Source organism: Manacus candei, unplaced genomic scaffold, assembly GCF_025592945.1.
Source record: "Manacus candei isolate 608988 ecotype Guabito, Panama unplaced genomic scaffold, ASM2559294v1 h1tg000045l, whole genome shotgun sequence".
NCBI lineage: Eukaryota > Metazoa > Chordata > Aves > Passeriformes > Pipridae > Manacus > Manacus candei.
The window spans coordinates 8460671-8484713 of NW_026138093.1; the positions used below are offsets into that span (position 1 = coordinate 8460671).

At 51.4% G+C, this 24043-nt stretch overlaps 2 protein-coding genes across 2 annotated transcripts in view; both read right to left on the bottom strand.

The window, feature by feature from the left end:
• The window catches only part of LOC127474851 (zinc finger protein 239-like), a 103871-nt gene that overhangs the window by 36337 nt on the left and 43491 nt on the right, over positions 1–24043 (bottom strand). The window lies entirely within an intron of this gene.
• LOC127474899 (olfactory receptor 14J1-like) lies at positions 18661–19772 on the bottom strand. Its single transcript, XM_051796221.1, has one exon. The coding sequence runs from the start codon at positions 19770–19772 to the stop codon at positions 18837–18839; it is 936 nt and encodes a 311-aa protein (XP_051652181.1). The 3' UTR covers positions 18661–18836.

Sequence of the window (24043 nt, forward strand, 5' to 3'; positions counted from 1 at the left end):
ACAGGCCTTTAGAGCACAGCTGGCAGGTTAGTGGACAACAGGGAGACTCATCTGCATCTGCTTCTGTCCAAGAGGAACGAAGAGATTCCCTTAGAAACTAACCATAGCAATAGGAATGTACACTGGTTGCCATGGTAACCGACCGTGGCAACAGGAATGTATGCTGGTTACCATGATAACTGCCCATAGCAATGGAAATATATGATGGTTGCCATGGTAACTGACTGTAACAACGGGAATGATTGATCCTTCCATGGTAACTGACCATAGCAATGGGAATGTATTTTGCTTGCCATGGTAACTGACCATGGGAACAGCAATGTATGATGGTTGCCATGGTATTTGACTGCACCAGTGAAAGGTGTATGCTGGTTGTCATGGTAACCGACCATCACAATGGGAATGTATGATGGCTGCCATGGTAACCGACTGTACCAGTGGGAAGTATGATGATTCCTGTGGTAAATGACCATAGCAATGGGAATGTATGCTGGTTGCCGTGGTAACCGAGCCTAGCAATGAGAACCTATGATGGTTGCCATGGTAACAAACCATAACAATGGAAATGTGTGATGGTTGCCATGGTGACTGTAGCAACGGGAATGATTGATGCTTGCCATGGTAACCGACCGTAGCAATGGGAATTTATGGTGGTTGCCATGGTAACTGACCATGGCAATGAGAATGTATGATGGTTGCCATGGTAACCGACTGTACCAAAGGGAAATATGATGGTTGCCATGGTAACTGACCGTAGCAATTTGAATGTATGATGGTTGTCATAGTAACCAACCATCAAAGTGGGAATGTGTGCTGGTTACAATGCCAAACGACCGTAGCAGTGGGAAGTATGATGGTTACCATGGAAACTGTGAAACAGGAATGTATGCTGGTTGCCAGGGTAACCAACTGTAGCAGTGGGAATTTATGCTCGTTGCCATGGCAACTGACCATAGCAGTAAGAATGTATGAAGGTTGCCATGGTAACTGACTGTAGCAACTGAAATGTGTGATGGTTGCCATGGTAACTGACTGTAGAACGAAAAATGTATGCTCATTGCCATGGTAACTGACCATAGCAATGGGAGTGTATGATGGTTGCCATGGTAACCGATCATAGCAACAAAAATCTATGATGGTTGCCAGAGTAACTGATCATAACAATGGGACTGTATGATGGTTTCCATGGTAACTGACCTTTGCAGTGGGAAATGTGTGATGCTTGCCATGGTAACTGACCATAGCAATAAGACTGTATGATGATTTCCATGGAAACTGGGTGTAACAATGGGAATGTATGATGGTTGCCATGGTAACCGACTGTACCAGTGGGAAGTATTATGGTTCCTGTGGTAACTGAACGTAGCAATGGAAATGTATGCTGGTTGCCATGGTAACCAACCATAGCAAAAAGAATGTATGATGGTTGACGCGGTAAGTGACCCTAGCAACTGGAATGTGTAATGGTTGCCATGGTAACAGACCAAAGCAACGGAAATGTTTGATGGTTACCATGGTAACTGACTGTAGCAACTGGAGGTATGATGGTTGCCATGGTAACTGACTGTAGCAAGGGGAATGTGTGATGGTTGCCATGGTAACTGACTAAACCAATAGGAAATGTTTGATAGTTACCATGGTAACGACCGTGACATAAAGAATGTATGATGGTTGCCATGGTAACTGACCCTAGCAAGTGGAATGTATGCTGGTTGCCATGGTAATTGAGCATAGCAATGGGAATGTATGCTGGTTGCCATGGTAACTGACCGTAGCAATGGGAATGTATGCTGGTTGCCATGGTAACTGACTGTAGCAATGGGAATGTATGCTGGTTGCCATGGTAACTGACCGTAGCAGTGCGAATGTATGCTGGTTGCCATCGTAACTGACCATAGCAATGGAAATGTGTCATGGTTGCCATGATAAACTGACTGTAGCAACTGGAAGTATGATGGTTGCCATGGTAACTGACTGTAGCAACGGGAATGCATGATGTTTTCCATGGGAACTGACCGTAGCAACGAGAATGTATGTTAGTTGCCATGGTAAACGACTATAGCAACGTGACTGTATGATGGTTGCCATGGTAACCTACTGTAGCAATGGAAATGTATGGTGGTTCTTATGGTAACTGACCGTGGGAATGAGAATGTATGCTGGTTGCCATAGTAACTGACTGTAGCAATGGGAAGTATGATGGTTTCCATGGTAACTGACCTTAGGAATGGGAATGTATGATGGTTGCCATGGTAACTGATGATAGCAATGGGACTGTATGATGGATGCCATGGTAACTGACAGTAGGAACGGGAATGTATGATGGTTACCATGGTAACCGAGCATAGCAATGAGAATCTATGATGGTTGCCATGGTAACAAACCATAACAATGGAAATGTGTGATGGTTGCCATGGTGACTGTGTCAACAGGAATGATTGATGCTTGCCGTGGTAACCGACTGTAGCAATGGGAATGTATGACGGGTTCCATGGTAACTGACCATGGCAATGAGAATGTCTGATGGTTGCCATGGTAACCGACTGTACCAAAGGGAAATACTATGGTTGCCATGGTAACTGACCATAGCAATTTGAATGTATGATGGTTGTCATAGTAACCAACCATCAAAGCGGGAATGTGTGCTGGTTACAATGCCAAACGACCGTAGCAGTGGGAAGTATAATGGTTACCATGGTAACTTACTGTGAAACAGGAATGTATCCTGGTTGCCAGGGTAACCGACTGTAGCAATGGGAATTTATGCTGGTTGCCATGGCAACCGACCATAGCAGTAAAAATGTATGAAGGTTGCCATGGTAACTGACTGTAGCAACTGAAATGTGTGATGGTTGCCATGGCAACTGACTGTAGAACAAAAAAATGCATGGTCGTTGCCAGAGTAACTGACCATAACAACGAGACTGTATGACGGTTGCCATAGTAACTGACCATAGCGATGCGACAGTATGATGGTTTCCATGGTAACTGACCTTTGCAGTGGGAAATGTGTGATGCTTGCCATGGTAACTGACCATAGCAATGGGACTGTATGCTGGTTGCCGTGGTAACTGACCCTAGCAACTGGAATGTGTGATGGTTGCCATGGTAACAGACCAAAGCAATGGAAATGTTGATGGTTGCCATGGTAACTGACTGTAGAAACTGAATGTATGATGGTTACCATGGTAACTGACTAAAGCAATAGGAAATGTATGATAGTTGCCATGGTAACGAACCATGACATAAAGAATGTATGATGGTTGCCACGATAACCGACTATGGCAATGGGAATGTGTCCTGGTTGCCATGGTAACTGACCGTAGCAGTGGGAATATATGATGATTGCTATGGTAACTGACTGTAGCAATGGGAATGTATGCTAGTTGCCATGGTAACTGACTGTAGCAATGGGAATGTATGATGTTGCCATGGTAACCAACATTAGCAACACTACTGTATGATGGTTGCCATGGTAACTGACCATAGAAACTGGAATTCAGGTGGTTGTCATGCTAACTGAACGTGCTGTATGATGGTTGCCATGGTAACTGATTGTAGCAGTGAACTGTATTATGGTTGCCATGGTAACCGACCATAGCAATGGGAATGTATGGTGGTTGCCATGGTAACTGACGGTAGCAACAGGAATGTACGATGATTGCCTTGGTAACTGACCATAGCAACAGGACTTTATGATGATTGCCATGGTAACTGACTGTAGCAATGGGAATGTATGATGGTTACCATGGTAACCGACCATAGCAATTGGATTGTATGCTGGTTACCATAGTAACCGACTGTAACAATGCGACTTTATGAGGGTTGCCATGGTAACTGATAGTAGCAATGGTACTGTATGATGGGTGCCAGGGTAACTGACTGTAGAAATGGCAATGTATGGTGTTTGCTATGGTAACTGACAGTAGGAATGAGAATGTATGATTGTTGCCATGGTAACTGACCGTGGGAATGGAAATGTATGATGGTTGCCATGGTCACCAACCGTAGTGACAGGCATGTATGATGGTTGCCATTGGTAACTGACTGTACCTGTAGGAAGCATGATGGTTACCATGATAACCGACTGTAGCAATTGGAATGTATGCTGTTTGCCACGGTAACTGACTGTAACAATGGGAATGTGTGATGGTTGCATGGTAACTGACCTTAGCAATGGGAATGTATGGTAGTTGCTGTGGTAACTGACTGTGGCAATGAAAATATATGCTGGTTGCCATGGTAACTGACCGTAGCAGTGGGAAGTATGCTGTTTGCCACAGTAAATGACTGTAGCAATGGGAATGTATTATGGTTACCATGGTAACTGACTGTGGCAATGAGAATTTATTCTATTTGCCATGGTAACTGACCATAGCAATGAGAATGCATGCTGGTTGTCATGGCAACTGTGATTTACCTAGACTATGAGCACGATATTTTCATCTGTAAAAACATTAGTGAGTGCCCAGAAATCTCTCAAGATGGGGTTTAAAGGTCTCAAGCACATGAGCACTAGAGAGGGGCTAAGGAGGTGTGGCCTCAATGGTGTGGAGACTGAGGACAGCACAGGACAGCCCTCAGGAGGCTTGAAGGGTGGATTTAGAGATGGTGGATCCTTTTGATATAGCAGAAAAGAGCATGAGGAAGAAAGAATTAATGCCAAGTGCAGCTGGGGAGGTCCTGAGTGGACATGAGGAAAAAGGAATTTCACTCCATGGAAAACACTGTGCTGCAACAAATCACCCAGAAGGAGTCTGGATGAGCCCAAGGCTTTGTGTGTGCAGGAAGAGCCAGGGAGGACGCAGAGATGTCAGTGCAGGAAGGTGCCAGCCAGGTGGGGCAGCCGGGGGGATGACGACAGCCTGCAGGGAAAGGGGCAGGGCATGGACACCGTAGGACAACCTGGGCTGGAGAGGAGACAGGCATGGGGAGAAGCTGAAAGGCCCTGACACAGCCACCTTCTGCAGGCCTTTGGCCAGGGCTGCTGTCTGTGCCCCTGATGCCAGGAGGAGGGGAGTGGCCCTTGCAACCCTGGGGCCTCGTGGCCTCCTTGTCCCTGCTCAGCAGCCTGGCAGGTGCCACCCCATGGTCCTGCCCTTGGCATTGCACATCCCACATGCCAGTGCCCCAGGAAGAGCCCTGAGGAATGAGGCAGGGACAGGATCTGCCTTCCCAGGGGCTGGGGGTCAGGGGTCCCTTGTTTGACTATCCTTGTCATCACTGTTTGCAGTTTTCTGCTCTAACTGGAACCTGGGGACAAGTTCTCAGTTGTGTCCCTCAGTGAGACTCATTAACATTACAAGAAACTTTAGTGTTTCAATCTCATTTTGACTTCTTGAAAAGTTGTTTGAACTTCCTGTCAGGGACTGAGTCTCATGTAAACAACACCAAACCCCCCCGAGGGTCATGAAATGCCTGGGGCTGTTGCTGTGCTGCTGAGCTGGGCCGGGCTCCTGGCACACAGGGAGCTCCTGGCAAGCAAGAAGAGCTTCAAAGAGACAGCTCTGCTGGTGAGCAGCTCCTCTGCACAGCCCAGCAGGGCTGAGGGCACTGCCAGGGCAGCTCAGGAACACCAGCAGGGCACAGACACAGATTCAAGGGGTTCAGCACTGGCAGGAGGGCTGAGAGCTCCCTGCAGGAGGAATCTTGGCAGGGCTGCACACGGTGAGTCTGTGGCTGCAGGGCAGTGCAGGGGCAGCTCCTGGAGGCATCTCCTAAAGCTGGCCCAGCCCCAGCTGATGGGATGGGTGAGCAGGGGCTGTTATGGGGCCCATTGGAAGAGCTGTGAAGCCGGGGGTGCAGCCAGGGGTGCCCAGGGCTGTGGGGCAGAGCAGGGTCCTGCAGCCCAGGGTGCTGTGCTGGGCAGGGACTCTGCTGCCTGCCAGGGGCAGCTCTCAGCCGGCCCGGGGAGCTGCTGCCAGGGCTGGGGCAGAAGGGCTGTGGGCAAGGAGCAAACCTGGCAGCTGAGGGAGGATCTTTCCCATGTCTCCCTGTTGCAGGGTCAGACCTGCTCACAGCTCCACACCACTACACCACATTGAATGGAGAATTTTTTGCAAATCTAAGAAAAGACAGGGGCTACAGGAAAGGAATTAGTCCTGAGGTGTGTTTCCTGCTTAGGCATTGTAGCACAGACATTGTTCTCTCAGTTCAGGAGGCTGCACTGAAATTCCAACTCTTTTACTCTCAGACATGAACATTTCAGAGTGGATCAGAAATGAGCACAGGATCCTGGGCAGTGCTGAGCCTTCCCTTGGGGTGGGCACTCTCCTGTCCCAGCCCTTGGCTTCCCTGGGGGAGGGCTCCTGTCCTGCTCTGTCCAGCACAGCTGCACCTCTGGGTTGGCACAGGGGACACTTCACAGAGCTGCCCTTTCAAGCAGTGCTGCCCTGCTCTCAGCACAGATCTTGGTGGGGTTTTTAAAGATGAATCTGTGTGTGAAGTCCTCTTCAAGGCAGCCCAAGGGAAAGTGAAGGGCAGATGGGAAGCAGACTGAGAGGCACTGCAGCTCTCCTGGCTCTGCAGTAAGCAACAGAGAGCTCAACCCTTCTGCCTGTCCTGTCTCAACACCCGTCAGATTTGTAATCGGAAAAATTTGCCCCTAAAAAACAGATGCTATGATTTTAAACAAAAAACCCAGTCAAAATTATTTTAAGGATACTCTGTGCCTCTCTTCTGCAGCCCAAATTGCTCCAAGAAAACAGCACAGGAATTGAACTTTTCCATCAAAGCTGGATTTCATGTGACATCCCCTGTGATCATGAGAGCTGTCCCAAACCAGCTTCATGTCTGCACTGCAGCAGAGCAAAGCTGAGTCCTTGGCAGCACATGGGCAGAGCTCCTGCTCCTCACAGCACCCTCAGAGAGCACAAACCAGAGAAATGAAATGCCTTGACTTGGAGGGGATTTCCCTGAAAACTGCACTGGCTTTGCTGAGAGGGGGCTGTCTTAATTGTTCCCTGTGCTTTCCTTTTCTGAACAGACCCTGTCCTAAGAAACAGCAAATGCCCAACAGCAGCTCCCTCACCCAGTTCCTCCTCCTGGCATTGGCAGACAGGTGGGAGCTGCAGCTCCTGCACTTCTGGCTCTTCCTGGCCATCTCCCTGGCTGCCCTCCTGGCCAACGGCCTCATCCTCAGCGCCGTAGCCTGGGACCACCACCTGCACACCCCCATGGGCTTCTTCCTGCTCAACCTCTCCCTCACAGACCTGGGCTGCACCTGCACCACTGTCCCCAAAGCCATGCACAATTCCCTCTGGGGCACCACAACCATCTCCTACATGGGATGTGCTGCACAGCTCTTTTTCTTTTATTTCTTCATGTCAGCAGAGTATTCCCTCCTCACCATCATGTGCTACGACCGCTATGTTGCCATCTGCAAACCCCTGCACTACGGGACCCTCCTGGGCAGCAGAGCTTGTGCCCACATGGCAGCAGCTGCCTGGGCCACTGGCTTTCTCTATTCTCTGCTGCACACAGCCAATACATTTTCCCTGCCCCTGTGCCAGGGCAATGCCCTGGGCCAGTTCTTCTGTGAAATCCCACACATCCTCAAGCTCTCCTGCTCACACTCAGGCTACCTCAGGGAAATTTGGTTTATGGTGGTTAGTGCCTGTTTAGTGTTTGGTTGTTTCATTTTCATTGTTTTCTCCTATGTGCAGATCTTCAGGGCTGTGCTGAGGATCCCCTCTCAGCAGGGACGGCACAAAGCCTTTTCCACCTGCCTCCCTCACCTGGCCGTGGTCTCCCTCTTTGTCAGCACTGTCCTGTTATCCCACCTAAAGCCTCCCTCCATCTCCTCCCCATCCCTGGATCTGGCACTATCAATTCTGTACTCGGTGGTGCCTCCAGCACTGAACCCCCTCATCTACAGCCTGAGGAACCAGGAGCTCAAGGATGCCCTGAGAAAAACAATGACTGGATGCTTTTCAGGAGCAATAAAGTGCCAGGTTTCTGGTGTGTAGCATTCAGAATGGGACTCCTTAATGGCCCAGCCTTCCTGCTCAGGTTTTTCATGGAGGTCATCAGGTTCTTCTGGTAATAATTTTCTGTTCAATGAAATATTATATGCATCTGCCTTCTAATTTAGTGTCTATCCACTGAATTTGACCCAGAGATGTATAAATGATGAATTGTGCTCTCTGAGTATTTAAACAAAATAAAGGACCCTGCAGTGCCGCCTTTGTCCAAGACCCTTCTTCTTAGATGTTCCTAAAGGACAGCACACTGCAGGACAGGGGGTATTTGCAAAAGGGAAGGGGACAATAATCTCAGCCCAGCAGCACTGCCAGGGAGCAGCAGTGCTTGGTCTTTCCAGAGCTGCTCTCTTGCCACTTCCACACTGTCCTCCTGAGCCCCTTTCTCGCTGTAAGGCCTGAGTGCTCTCTGAGCACAGTCCTGGGGGCTGGAAGTCCTTGGAGCACAGGCAGGGACAGGCCCTGGGAACTTGTGAAGCAGAGCTGGGCTCCCTTACAGCATCTCCAGAATGCTGTGGGATCTTCTGAGGCCACTGCATCTACTGGGTCACTTCTTCTGTGACCTTGCTCCAGGGCTGGAACTCTCCTGCACTGATACCATGACACTCCTGCTCTCTGCTTTCCAGGTTTCATTTTCAATCCAGTCTTCCCCTCCTGTTCCCAGGGACATCCTGGGAGTGCTTCAGAGCTGCCATCCTGGGGCAGCTCCTGCCCAGCGTGGGCAGGCACAAGGTCTCTCCAGCTGCTCCTCTCATCTCCCCAGTGCCACTGTTTTCTGCAGCCTCCTCATCCTTGCCCAGCACAGCCCTCCTGGCACAGTTGGACACAGCCCTTGTTCTACCCCCTCCTCAGGCACCTGCCCAACCCCCTCAGCTCCAGCCTGATGACCAGAAACCTTCAGGGTAGGGAGGCACCAGGCAAAATGTTGAGCAAACCTTTCAGATGCACTCAAATCCAATTGGAGGGGTTGACCTCGAGGAAGAAATCCCTTCCCATTCTCCAGAACCACCAGGACCACCTGTGTTGTGTCCTGGGCACTCCTCTGGAAGTGTGGGATATGGAAAAGGTTTTGGTGTCAGGGATACTGAGAAGGCTGGGCAGTGTCGCTGGGAGACCTCTCCCAAACCCTTGGAAAGGCCAGAGCCATCCCAGAGCTTCCTGGGGCCTTGGCAAAGGCAGACATGGAACCAGTCTGCAAACAGGGCAGCAAGGAGGGTTGGCAGAGTTCCAGACTGCTCAGGCTCAGCAGAGAAGGGGAATATGGCAAGTCCTCCTGCAGCCATTCTCAGGCATGGGAAGGACAAGGCAGGGATTGCAGAACCCCTGTGGGAGGGAACAGAAGAGGATGTTGTGTGCCCAGACTTTATCAAGGCCCTTGATATGGTCTCCTGTGGTCTCCTTATGGCCAGACTGGTGAGAGCTGGACTGAAGAAGTGGAAGATGTGGTGGGTGGGAAGTTGGCTGAATGAAGAGGGTCAAATAAAATCCAAGGTAAAAAGTCCTCTTGGCAGCAACTTCCTGATGAAATCCCTCAATGACCAGACCTTGAACACCACTGTAGAACATCTTTATTATCTCTCTGTACAATGGGACAAAATGTATTTTCAAGTCCTTTGTGGATGATGCCAAATTTCAGGGAGCCCTTGAGCAACCTGTCCTAGTTTAAAGATACATATTGGGATGGGAACTCCAATAAAATGAACTCACTTCCCTTTTATTCCCTACCAATACAGGGACACAAAATAAAAGGAGTATAAGTGAAAAAATAAGAGTTTACTGACAAGAAATATAGCAGCAAAACCAGCAATACCAACAGAACAGTTCAAAGCAACAGCAGAGAGAGAAATTGCCTCCTTTCTCCCCCCCTGCCCCAACTCCCTTTTGTAAACAGATAAAACCAGGGATCAACAGGTGCCTCCCTTCCCCCTTTTCCTCCTGAATGAACAAAGAATTAAAAACAAAACCAGGGGAAAGAGGGGGCAAAGCAAAATGTGGTAAACTCTCTGGTCTGAGATCAGTTGTGCTGCCCAAGAACACGCTGACTCCAGAGGTGTCCAAGCGGGGCAGAGCCGGCGACTCCGGTCCCTGCGGCGGCGGGGGGGAGGCAGCGGCTCTGCTTGATTCCATGGAGTTCTGGGCAGGCACAGTGGGTGCCATGAGACTCTTCAGTGTCACTGTGGCTACTTGGTTCCATGAGATTCCACACTGTTCCTGCATTCCTTTGGTTCCAGGAAGCCCTGCAGTGTCACGGTGCCACTTGATTCCATGACATTACAAAGAATCAGAATGGCCCCTTGATTTAAGGCCAACTGCACATGGGGCTGCCTTAGGGGGAGTGTGGGCACCCAGACAAGGGAGTTGTCACCCCCCTGGACTCAGCCCTGGGGTCACCACATCTGGACTGGTCTGTCTGTCTGTGAGGTTCCCCATTCTGGAGGAATGAGGAAGAACTGGAGAGGGTCTAGAGCAGATCTGATATGATGGAGCTTTTCTTGGTGCTGGAAAGAAAAAGAAACCCATAAAGGGCAGCTTGGAAGGTTCAGACTGAAGGTGGGGAAAAAGGAATGTTACTCGAAGGGGAACCTTATGGTGCCAGAGGTCACTAAGACGGTGATGGTCTGGCTTTGTGTTCCAGGGAACAGCCAGAGCTGGTGCAGAGACATCAGGGAGGGTCTAGAAATGCTGCTGGGAGGGGGTGGGAAAGCAGGAGGGGGGTGTGCAGCCTGCAAGGCCAGAGCAGCAGCAGGGCCAGGGCAGGACAGCCTGCAGGAGAGATGGCCAAGGGCTCTGGCAGGGCTGCAAGGCCCAAAGGCACCCAGGCCTTTGTCCCCTTGCCTCTGGCAGCTGCCTCTGCCACTCAGGCCACCACAAGACACTTTCCTGGCAGGTTCTGCACTTGGTTTCTGCCTCGCCCCTCCCTCAGGAGCCTGGCAGGGGTTGCCCAGTTTTGGGCCTTTGTTGTTCCTCCCATCCCATCCCAGTGCCCCCCAAACAGCCCTGAGCCAGCCGGGAGGGACAGGATCTGCTGGGCCAGGGCCTGGGGCTCAGGCCTTGGCCTTTGTGCTCCACAAAACCAAGGCAGGCTTTGCTCAGCATTGCAGGGGCCTGCCCAGAGCCTTTGTCTGCCTGCACTCCTGGCCTCCAAGGAGCTGCTCCAAGGAGTCCCTGGGGAGGCTTTGGCAGTGCCTGCCCTCAGTGGGGCCCAGCAATGCTTCAAGGCACTTGCAGTTTGCCTTCTGACTTCTTCAGCAGCTGCTTCAATCTTCTCTCAGTACCTCAGGATCATGGGCTGGGCTGCAAACACACTGTGGGGCTCATTAAAATGCAGAAATCCCTCAGGATCTCTTTGTCTTCCTTTAATTGTCTTCAAGGCAATTTCAAAACAAGTCTTCAAAGTTTGTATTTTTTTTGTTTTAATTCAATTATGGATATTTTTTAGTTCAGAGAAGAGGTGATAGAGGTGTTCTCCAAGTGATCTTGATGCTGAGTGTCTCCTCAGGAGATCCACACTGACCCTGGATGATCAACCTTGTTCCTCACCCCCCAACCTCACCAGTTCTGACATGGCCCATCTTGGACTGACAACTCCAAACACACTGTGGGACCCATTAAAACATTAAAAAACAAATTATTTTTCTTTCTTTCATTGCCATCAAATCTTCAAGACTTCTACAGCTAATTGGAGTTGTTTTGTAGTTTAGCTAAGGAGGAGGATTTTAAAGTGGACGTCACAAAAAACATATATTTTTTGATGAAAGAGAATGATTTACACAGAGCCTTGGGATGCAAGAGGGTCAGGGTGCAAAGGATTTAGACACAAAGATAAGGGGACAAAAGAGATTACTAGCATTTAATTTTTGACCAATTCAACAATTATCAAGTGATTCAATAGCATTTGCCACAATTTTAACAGTGACTGAATTATAGATTCACAAGAACAACATTCCCACCACAGTCAATTCACACCCACACCCAGGCAGAGATGTGTGGACACATCAAGAGCTGGCTGTGGAAAGGTCCCTCTCCCAAATTCTCCTTGTTGTCAGGAAAACACTCCCCCAAATCCCTTTGTGTTTGCAAACAGACAAGGGTCACAGCTGGAGGACTGTTTGTTGAGGGGGATCAGAATTGTCCTGGGCATCAGGGAAGGTCTTTGGAGTGTTGCAAACTGGAGGGTTCCCGAGCTGGGAGAGGCTGCCAGAGGTGTCCCAGTGAGAGGGAGGTGCTGGGGAGCTGCCAGGGCCTCCCTCAGCCCAGCTGGTTGTGGGTTCCCAAGGTGACTGGCTTTAATTATCTGCTGAATTTCCATCCTGGTGTCAGGAATGACTGGAGTTTCCAAACTATTTGGAAATTTTATCCAAAGAGTTCCATTTGGATTATGATTCAGTCAGGGAATGTTCCAAGGTTTTCATGGGATGACTGCTTATCCTGTGTTCCCCAGCTCTTACACCCATCCCAGTCAGCTGGATGGTTCATTGACAATGTGTCCCGAGGGGCGGCACCTCCGATGCCATAGAAACCCCTCCCCTGGATTAGGAAACCTTTGGAATTCAGGAGCTGTTCCAGTGGAGCATGAAAATGAACAGCAGTTTTCCCAAAGCCCAGCCCCAAGCAGAACAAAGGCAGGCCCATCAGTGTCAGAGCAAAGGTCCCCCATGGCTGTGTCCCTGTGGCCGCTGAGGCGGCAGCGCAGGCCCGAGGCGGTGCCGGGTCCCGGTGCAGCCGGGGCAGAGCGGCGGCTGCGCGAGCGGCAACCCCGGCGGTGAGTGCGGCAGCCCCGTGGGAGCGGCGGCTCCGGGCACAGACGCCGGCGGCAGCCGCTGTGGCTCCTGGAACCCAGTGGCCATTGGGACACTGCAGGGCCTGCTGGAATCCAGGGGCCGGGGGGACACTGGGGAGCCTCTTGGAGCCAAGGGAACCCTGGGATGTTTTGGAACATCCTGGAATCAAGGAGCCATTGTGACACTGCAGGGCCCCATGGAACCAAAGGAACCCTGAGAGTTTTTGGAACCTCATGGAATCAAGGGGCCGTTTCTGGCAGGATACTCTGCTCTGAGAGTACCTAAACAATGGTCAGAGAATGCAAACAATGCAAGCTCTCTGTGGTGAGTTACTGCTGGTGCCAAGGTGCTGTTTTTAATGTTGAATTATGCTAAACAATTGCACGAGTTCGTGGTGCGCTGTTGGGAACTCGGCGAAGTACCATCAGACCTTCTTGATGCAGTCATCATCACTTTGTATAAGAAGAAAGGAGTTAAATCTGATTGCTCAAACTACTGAGGTATTACTCTGCTCTCCATTGCTGGCAAAATCCTGGCAAGAATACTTTTGAACAGACTAATACCCACTAATAGCGGAAGGAATTCTACTTGAAAGCCAGTGTGGTTTCAGAGCCAACAGAAGTACCACAGACATGGTGTTTGTTCTCAGACAACTGCAAGAGAAGTGTAGGGAACAGAACAAAGGTCTCTATGTAACCTTTGTCGACCTCACCAAGGCTTTTGATACTGTGAGCAGAAAAGGTCTGTGGCAGATTTTGGAACATTTAGGTTGTCCCCCCAAGTTCCTTAAAATGATCATCTCACTCCATGAGGATCAGCATGGCCAAGTCAGATATGGCAACACACTTTCTGAGCCCTTTTTAATTAAGAATGGTGTGAAACAAGGCTGCGTTCTCGCTCCTACCCTTTTCACAGTCTTTTTTAGCAGGATGCTCCAAAGGGCCATGGCAGACCTCGATGATCAGGACGGTATCTACATTCGATACTGTACTGATGGAAGTCTATTCAATCTAAGGCGACTGAAGGCCCACACCAAGACCTTAAATCATCTTGTCCAGGAGCAACTTTATGCTGATGACGCTGCCCTTGTTGCACACACAGAAGCAGCTCTGCAGCGTTTAACATCCTGCTTTGCAGGCACTGCTGAGCTCTTTGGGCTGGAAGTCAGTTTAAAGAAGACAGAAGTTCTCTATCAACTGGCACCTCATGAAGTCTTCCATCATCCCCATATCACCATTGGACAATCAGAGCTCAAATCAGCCCAGCAGTTTAATTACCTAGGTAGCCTCATCTCCTCAGATGGTAAGATCAACGGAGAGATAGACAACAGGTTAGCAAAGGCATAGAGTGCTTTTGGAAAACTCCACAAAAAAGTATGGCGTAATAAACACTTGAAGAAAAGTACCAAGATCAGTGTTTACAGAGCCACAGTGCTGTCTACTCTCTTGTATGGTTCCGAATCATGGGTCATCTACAGCCACCACCTGCGTCTCCTGGAACGCTTCTATCAAAGCTGCCTCTGCACAATCCTAAACATCCACTGGTCAGATTATGTGACCAATACATCTGTTCTAGAACAAGCAGCAGTCACAAGCATTGAGGCCATGTTGCTGAGAACACAGCTGCGATGGGCAGGGCACGTCTCCAGGATGAAGGACCAACCACCCGCTCCCTAAGATCCTGCTTTATGGTGAACTTGCCACCAGCTGCCACAAGAGAGGAGCCCCAAAGAGGAGATACAAGGACTCCCTGAAACAACATCTCAACCTTGGCCATATTGATCACCAAAACTGGTCTACTCTGGCCTCCAGTCGTGAGGTCTGGAGACACACCATCTATAACGCTGCTGATGCTTTTGAGAACACACGCAGGATCACTCTTGAGGAGAAAAGGCAACACAGAAAGAACTGTGTCTATTAGAATTTACCATCTAAGGAGTCTTTCTGCTGTGCCTTTTGCAATCTGTTATGTCTATCTCGTATTGGCCTCATTAGCCACCAGCGTGCCTGTAATAAATCTGGATAGAGCCTTCCTAAATCTTGGTTCATGAAGCCCAGCCATGATGATGATGAATGTTGTTATTGTGAATCTGTAATTCAGTCACTGTTAAAATTGTAACAAATGCTATTGAAACAGTTGATAATTGTTCAATTGGTCAATGATTAAATGCTACTAATGTCTTTTGCCCCCTTGTCTTTGGATCCAATTTGTTTGTGCCCTGACCCTCTTGCATCCCAAGGCTCTGCGTAAATCATTCCCTTTCATCAAAAAAAAATTATTTTTCAAGACTTCCACTTGAAAGTCTTCCTCCTTAGTTAAATTACAAAACAAGTCCAATTAGCTGTAGAAGTCTTGAAGACTTGAAGACAATTAAAGGAAGGGAAAGAATTTGTTTTTCAGGGTTTTAATGGGTCCCACAGTGTGTTTGGAGCTGCATCAGCTGTCAGTCCAAGATGGGCCATGTCAGAAGTGGTGAGGTTGGGGGGTGAGGAGCAAGGCTGATCATACAGGGTCAGTGTGGATCTCCTGAGGAGACACTCAGCATCAAGATCACTTGGAGAACACCTCTATCTCCTCTTCTCTGAACTAAAATATATCCATCATTGAATTAAAACAAAAAAAGTACAAATTTTGAAGACTTGTTTTGAAATTGCCTTGAAGACAATTAAAGGAAGACAAAGAGATCCTGAGGGATTTCTGCATTTTAATGAGCCCCACAGTGTGTTTGCAGCCCAGCCCATGACCCTGAGGTGCTGAGAGAAGATTGAAGCAGCTGCTGAAGAAGTCAGAAGCCAAAGTGCAAGTGCCTTGAAGCATTGCTGGGCCCCACTGAGGGCAGGCACTGCCAAAGCCTCCCCAGGGACTCCTTGGAGCAGCTCCTTGGAGGCCAGGAGTGCAGGCAGACAAAGGCTCTGGGCAGGCCCCTGCAATGCTGAGCAAAGCCTGCCTTGGTTTTGTGGAGCACAAAGGCCAAGGCCTGAGCCCCAGGCCCTGGCCCAGCAGATCCTGTCCCTCCCGGCTGGCTCAGGGCTGTTTGGGGGGCACTGGGATGGGAGGGGGAGGAACAACAAAGGCCCAAACCTGGGCAACCCCTGCCAGGCTCCTGAGGGAGGGGCGAGGCAGAAACCAAGTGCAGAACCTGCCAGGCAAGTGTCTTGTGGTGGCCTGAGTGGCAGAGGCAGCTGCCAGAGGCAAGGGGACAAAGGCCTGGGTGCCTTTGGGCCTTGCAGCCCTGCCAGAGCCCTTGGCCATCTCTCCTGCAGGCTGTCCTGCCCTGGCCCTGCTGCTGCTCTGGCCTTGCAGGCTGCACACACCCCTCCTGCTTTCCCACCCCCTCCCAGCAGCATTTCTAGACCCTCCCTGATGTCTCTGCACCAGCTCTGGCTGTTCCCTGGAACACAAAGCCATGGGCTGATCCTGACTCTCTCTGGGTGACCTCTTGCAGCACAAGGGTCCCCGTTGAGTGACATTTCTTTTTCCTCACCTTTAGTCCCAACCTTCCATGCTACTCTTTGTGGAGATTTCACTCTGTTTTCAATATGGTCAAGAGCTCCATCCTGTCAGATCTCCTCTAGACCCTCTCCAGTTCTTCCTCATTCCTCCAGAATGGGGAACCTCACAGACAGACAGACCAGTCCAGATGTGCTGACCCCAGGGCTGAGTCCAGGGGGGTGACAACTCCCTTGTCTGGGTGCCCACACTCCCCCCAAGGCAGCCCCATGTGCAGTTGGCCTTAAATAAAGGGGCCATTCTGATTCTTTGTAACGTCACGGAATCAAGTGGCACCGTGACACTGCAGGGCCTCATGGAACCAAAGGAATGCAGGGACACTGTGGAATCTCATGGAACCAAGTGACCATTGTGACATGCGGGGTCTCTTTGGAACAAAAAGAACCCTGAGACATCTCAGAACCTCCTGGAACCAAGGGGCCACTGTGCCTGCCCAGAACTCCATGGAATCAAGCAGAGCCGCTGCCTCCCCCCCGCCGCCGCACGGACCGGAGTCGCTGGCTCTGCCCCGCTTGGACACCTCTGGAGTCAGCGTGTTCTTGGGCAGCACAACTGATCTCAGACCAGAGAGTTTCCCAGATTTTGCTTTGCCCCCTCTTTCCCATGGTTTTGTTTTTTGTTCTTTGTTCCTTCAGGGGGAAAAGGGAGAAGGGAAAAATGTTGATTCCTGTTTCATCTCTCAACAAAAGGGAGTTGGGGCAGATGGGTAGAGAGGAGGCAATTTCTCTCTCTGCTGTTGCTTTGAATAGTTCTGTTGGTATTGCTGGTTTTGCTACTATATTTCTTGTCAGTAAACTCTTATTTTTTTACTTATGCCTCCTTGTATTTTGTCTCCCTGTATTGGTGGGGAATAAAAGGGGAGTGAGTTCATTTGATTGGAGTTCCCACCCCAATATGTGTCTTTAAACCATTTCAAGGGCTCCCTGAAATTTGGAATCATTCACAAAGGATTTGAAAATACATTTTGTCCCATTGTACAGAGAGATAATAAAGATGTTCTATAGTGGCGTTGAAGGCATGATCACTGAGAGATTTCATCAGGAAGTTGCTGCCAAGAGGACTTTGTACCATGGATTTTCTTTGACACTTTTCATTCAGCCAAATTCTCACCACTACATCTTCCACTTCTTCAGTCCAGCTCAACAATCTGGCCATAAGAAGACCACAGGAGACCATGTCAAGGGGCTTGATAAAGTCTGGGCACACAACATCCTCTATTCCCTCCCACAGGGGTTCTGCAATCCCTGCCTTGTCCTTCCCATGCCTGGGAATGGCTGTAGGAGGACTTGTCATATCCCCTTCCTTTCCCAGCTTGAGCAGTCTGGAAGTCTCCCAACCCTCCTTGCTGCCCTGTTTGCAGACTGGTTCCATGTCTGCCTTTGCCGAGGCCCCAGGAAGTTCTGGGATGGCTCTGGCCTTTCCAAGGGTTTGGGAGAGGTCTCCCAGTGACACTGCCCAGCCTTCTCAAGATCCCTGACACCAAAACCTTTTCTATTATCGCACACTTCCAGAGGAGTGCCCAGGACACAACACAGGTTGTCCTGGTGGTTCTGGAGAATGAGAAGGGATTTCTTCCTCGAGGCCAACCCCTCCAATTGGATTTGAGTGCAGCTGAAAGGTTTCCTCAGCATTTCCCCGGTGCCTCCCTGCCCTGAAGGTTTCTGGCCATCAGGCTGGAGCTGAGGGGGTTGGGCAGGTGCCTGAGGAGGGGGTAGAACAAGGGCTGTGTCCAACTGTGCCAGGAGGGCTGTGCTGGGCAAGGAGGAGGAGGCTGCAGAAAACAGTGGCACTGGGGAGGGGAGAGGAGCAGGGGGAGAGACCTTGTGCCTGCCCACGCTGGGCAGGAGCTGCCCCAGGATGGCAGCTCTGAAACACTCCCAGGATGTCCCTGTGAACAGGAGGGGAAGACTGGATCTGAAAACGGAACCTGGAAAGCAGAGAGCAGGAGTGTCATGGTGACACTGCAGGAGAGTTCCAGCCCTGGAGCAAGGTCCCAGAAGAAGTGACCCAGTCCATGCAGTGGCCTCAGAAGATCCCACAGCATCCTGGAGATGCTGGAAGGGAGCCCAGCTCTGCTTCACAAGTTCCCAGGGCCTGTCCCTGCCTGTGCTCCAAGGGCTTCCACCCCCCAGGACTGTGCTCAGAGAGCACTCAGGCCTTACAGCGAGAAAGGGGCTCAGGAGGACAGTGTGGAAGTGGCAAGAGAGCAGCTCTGCAAAGAGCAAGCACTGCTGCTCCCTGGCAGTGCTGCTGGGCTGGGATTATGGTCCTCTTCCTGATTCCAAATACACCCTGTCCTGCAGTGTGCTGTCCTTTAGGAACAGCTGAGAAGAAGGGTCTTGGACAAAGAAGGCACTGCAGGGTCCTTTATTTTGTTTAAAGGCTCAGAGAGCACAATTCATCATTTTTACATCTCTGGATCAAATTTAATGGGTAGACAATAAAGTAGAAGGCAGATGCATAACAATATTTAATTGCACAGAAAATTTTTGCAGGAAGAACCTGTAGACCTCCCCCAAAAACCTGAGCAGAAAGGCTGGTCCATTAAGGAGTCTCATTCTGAATGCTACGCACCAGAAAAGCAATATTTTGTCATCATTTTTCTCAGGGCATCCTTGAGCTCCTGGTTCCTCAGGCTGTAGATGAGGGGGTTCAGTGATGGAGGAACCACCGAGTACAGAACTGATAGTGCCAGATCCAAAAATGAGGAGGAGATGGAGGGGGGCTTGAGGTTGGAAAATGCTGCAGTGCTAAGGAACAGGGAGACCACAGCCAGGTGAGGGAGGCATGTGGAAAAGGCTTTGTGCCGTCCCTGCTGAGAGGGGATCCTCAGCACAGCCCTGAAGATCTGCACATAGGAGAAAACAATGAAAATGAAACAACCAAAACAAAAACAAGCACTAACCCCAAGAAGCCCAAGTTCCCTGATGTAGGAGTGTGAGCAGGAGAGCTTGAGGATGTGTGGGATTTCACAGAAGAACTGGCCCAGGGCATTGCCCTGGCACAGGGGCAGGGAAAATGTACTGGCTGTGTGCAGCAGAGAATAGAGAAAGCCAGTGGCCCAGGCAGCTGCTGCCATGTGGGCACAAGCTCTGCTGCCCAGGAGGGTCCCGTAGTGCAGGGGTTTGCAGATGGCAACGTAGCGGTCGTAGCACATGATGGTGAGGAGGGAAAACTCTGCTGAAATAAAAAAGGCAAAGAAAAAGAGCTGTGCAGCACATCCCATGTAGGTGATGGTTGTGGTGTCCCAGAGGGAATTGTGCATGGCTTTGGGGACAGTGGTGCAGATGCAGCCCAGGTCTGTGAGGGAGAGGTTGAGCAGGAAGAAGCCCATGGGGGTGTGCAGGTGGTGGTCACAGGCTACGGTGCTGAGGATGAGGCCGTTGGCCAGGAGGGCAGCCAGGGAGATGGCCAGGAAGAGCCAGAAGTGCAGGAGCTGCAGCTCCCGCCTGTCTGGGACTGCCAGGAGGAGGAACTGGGGCATGGAGCTGCTGTTGGACATTTGCTCCTTCCCCAGGGTATTATGATCTGTTGAGGAGGAAAAGTCACTGCTGAGTTAGACCAGGCTTCTGTAGCCAAACATTACACATCTCACAGCCACCCCCCTCTCAGGCTCTCTCTCCTCACTCAGACCTCCCTGCAGCTCCCTCCCCTCAGCTCTGGTTTTTGCTGCCTGAGGGGACCATTGGAAGCAGTAAATTTGTGATGGGCTCCCAAGGACTCCTCCTTGCTCTGCTGAGAGAGGGAACCTGGAACGCAGGGTGATCTCAAATCAAATATACTCATGATACATCAAAAAGCTTCTCAGCTTTGCTCTTTGCAATTTGCCCAAATGAAGGACTCAGCTGAGGGAATTCTTTGTATTTGTTCACCCACTTGCACCTGCCACAGTTAGGAGTGGTTGTGGAGGTTTGCAATCCCTGACATTTCTATTGCACTGCAGGTCAAGTCTTGTGGGTTCTGAAAGGCACAGGGACAGTCCCTTAGAGCTAAGAGAAGAGCTGCTCTGCCCATCAATCCTGTGCTGGATAAGCATCATGCTCAATTACTCTGTTCCCCTCCAGAAAAACTGCCCAGATATCCAGGAATCCATATCCAAAGAACAGACTGACACACTCCTCACCTTTTCATTTCTCCCCTCCCAAGGTGAGACACAAAATGCTTATTGCAGCTGCCCAGAGCATATCCATGGATTTAGCACTGAGGAGTTTTCTCCATGGGGCTCCTGTGAAGCACAGAGATCCTATGGCAGAGCTGTGCCCTTCTGGAGGGCACCTGCAGTCCTGTAGGACACCCAGGCAAACAGTTGAAGACCCTGAAGGTGCCTAGAGGGCACTTGGGCACTTGACTCCCACAGACACATCCCCACAGCAGCACCCAAAGGGTTTGTGTCAGGACAGGAATCTGCCCCCCCAAACCCCACACTGGCTCAGAAAACCCACTGGTGAGAACAAGGAGAGCCCAGGCAGCAGGGGATGGCAGTGAAATGCCACAGTGCTGCTGCCAAGGGAGGAGGGACACAGAGAGACAGCTGGAAATCAGGGCCTTGTCCTTGCCTGGGCTCTGGCTGCTGCAGGGCAATGCACAGCCCAGCCCCCGTGGGCCTGAGGGCACAGGCTCTGCTTAGGCTGGGAAAGGAGCCCAGGCAGGAGCTGCTCAGGGAAGGGGTCTGTGCCACAGGGACAGCAGGGAGGGGCCCCCATCCCCCTGCCCAGCCCTTGTGGCAGCAGCTGCCTGTCCCTGCCTGCCTGTCTCTGGGTGAGGAGCTGTTCCTGCCAGCAGCCCCTGCCTGTGCCCAGCTCAGCTCCCTGCCAGTGCTGCCAGAGCCATCCCCAGCCCAGTGCCCAGGGGCAGCTCTGCCTGGGCAGGGGCTGCAGAGCAGATCCCAGACAGCCTGAGGTGGATGGGAAGGGGGAGGTGTTCTGGGGGGATGTGCTTCCTGAGAAGGGCCCCTGGAAATGGAGGAGGTGGAGCTGAAGCTGTGAGGAGCCCTGAGCCTGCAGCTGAAGGGCCCTGCCCAGCCCTGCCCTGCCCTGGGGGGTCACTCCTTCCACCCACCCCTTCTCCCTGCAGGGCCCTGGCAGCTCCTTGGCCGGGCTGAGAGCTGAGCCTGGCAGGCAGCAGAGTCCCTGCCCCAGCACACAGAGCCCTGGGGGCAGGACCCTGCTCTGCACCACAGCCCTGGGCACCCCTGGCTGCACCCCCACCTTCCCACCCCACAGCCAGCCCTGCCACAGGGAACCTTCTTGCCCTGGGCCTCTGATGGGGCAGCAGCAAGTCCTGCTCTGCAGCAGCTTCTCCTGCTGCACCCCAGCAAATCCAGCAGAGCCATCCTGACAGCTCCTGCCACTGCTGCCATTTGGCAGCTGGCAGAGGCACTTGCAGGAACTCACCTGCACTGCTCTGCAGCCACAGCCTGAGCGTGGCAAAGGGCTGGCAAGGTTCTTGCCCTGAGCAGCTCTGCCCTGTCCTCCCACCCCAGGATCCCTTGAACCTCCTGCTCCCTTCTCCTCTCTGCCCTTGCTGCCTGCAGCTCCTGCCCTGCTCTGCCATATGGCCACTTCCCCTGCACTGCAGCAACTGGGAGAGTCCTGCTGAAAGGTCCTGGAAGCTGTGGGATGTGCCAGCTTTAGGAGATGCCTCCAGGAGGGCAAGTTGAACTTTCCTACAGCCAGAGAATTCTTCCTTCAAATCCTGGGAAGGTTTCTCCCGTAGTGAGAGCTCAGTCACCTCCCAGCCCAGGCTGCCTCTCATCTCTCTTCCTTCTCTCCTGTGCCCTGGGTGCTGCAGGCAGAGCCCTCAGCCCTGCTGGGCTGTGCAGAGGAGCTGCTCACCAGCAGAGCTGTCTCTTTGAAGCTCTTCTTGCTTGCCAGGAGCTCCCTGTGTGCCAGGAGCCCAGCCCAGCTCAGCAGCACAGCAACAGCCCCAGGCATTTCATGATCCTCAGGTGACTTTGAGGTTGTTTACATGAGACTCAGTCCCTGAGAGGAAGTTCAAACAACTTCTCAAGAAGTCAAAGTGAGATTCAAACACTAAAGTTTCTAATAGGTCTCACTGAGGGCCACAACTGAGAATGTGTCCCCAGATTCCAGTTAGAGCAGAAGTCTGCAGTGATGACAAGGATGGACAAGCAAGGGAAAGGTGGCTCTGATGCTGAACAAACCTTGACTTGTTTCCTTAATCCAAGAGGCCAAGCCCTGACCCCCAGCCCCTGGGAAGGCAGATCCTGTCCTTGCCTCATTCCTCAGGGCTCTTCCTGGGGCACTGGGATGTGGGATGTGCAGTGCCAAGGGTAGGACCATGGGGTGGCACCTGCCAGGCTGCTGAGCAGGGACAAGGAGGCCATGAGGCCCCAGGGCTGCAAGGGGCACTCCCCTCCTCCTGGCATCAGGGGCACAGACAGCAGCCCTGGCCAAAGGCCTGCAGAAGGTGGCTCTGTCAGGGCCTTTCAGCTTCTCCCCATGCCTGTCTCCTCTCCAGCCCAGGCTGTCCTACGGTGTCCATGCCCTGCCCCTTTCCCTGCAGGCTGTCGTCATCCCCCCGGCTGCCCCACCTGGCTGGGACCTTCCTGCACTGACATCTCTGCGTCCTCCCTGGCTCTTCCTGCACACACAAAGCCTTGGGCTCATCCAGACTCCTTCTTGGTGGCATATTGCACCACAACACTGACCTTGGAGGGAAATTTCTGACTTCTTGTCACCAGTCTAGGCCACCCCAGCTGCCCTTGGTGGCACTAGTTCTTTCTTAGGCTGTTTTCTGACAGGAAGAAAAGCTCCACCAGCTCTGACACCCCCCTTCCAGACCTCTCAGGCTACTCCTCTACTGTCCTCAATCTTCCCACCCCTGACCCCTGAGTCCTCAGCCTCTATATACGGGTCATGTGCTTGAGGCCTCAAATTCCTTCCTGGGAGATCTCTGGGACCTCTCCAAGGTTTTGGAAGATGACAATAGAGTGCTCTTATCCCAGGAAACACAGAGGGGCACTTTTTTCCAAGGGTTGTCTTGGCAGAATGAGGCACAATCTCTTTAAACTTTCTGGCACAAGGGAGCTCTGAGCTCTGGGTACGGAGGGAGCTCCAAGTGCCAACCACTGGAGTGGGAGCTACAAATCATCAGGGCTTGTGTTCTTTGGAGGGCCAGACACTGGTGAGAGTGGTGTGTGTGTGTGCACATGGAAGGACTTGAAGGGCACAATGAACTGTCTCAAAACACTGTCAAAGCAGGAAAATCCCATAAGGCACCACAACACACAAGCACTGGTGGCAAACAGGAAGGCCTTTAATTCCAAGGCCTAAAGGGAGGTGAAGCTCTGGAAGTAGCCCCCAGGACAGAATTGCACTGTGCAGAGTGTGGGAAAGAGCAGACAGCCCCAACAGGAAGCCAGGGCTGGTAAGGCAGGTCTGGGGAACCCATCCAGACAAAGATTCCCACCTGCAGACTGGAAGCACACCGGGCAAAACTCCCACCGTGGCAAGCTGTGGGAAAGGAAGCAAGTCCTTGTAGATGTGCCAGCCCAAGCTGGGGGAACAGCATCTACCCCCCTGGATACCCGGGGCTTGGGCTGTATAAAAGTGATAGCCCAGAAGCACAACTTGGGGACCCTCCACCGAGCAGAGCAGGGTGAAGAAGGACCAGTGGGAGCCTCAGGGATCTCCATGGTGTGATATATTTACTTCATCTCTGTCTCTCTCTCTCTGGCTTCCCACCACCCCCTTCCTCTCTCTCTTTCTATTTCTTTCTCTCTCTCTCCCTCCTATTTACTGTTAAATCAAA

What these genes read in the sequence shown, in the direction of transcription:
- LOC127474899 (XM_051796221.1), bottom strand. Translation starts at nt 19,772, where the DNA reads ATGTCCAACAGCAGCTCCATGCCCCAGTTCCTCCTCCTGGCAGTCCCA.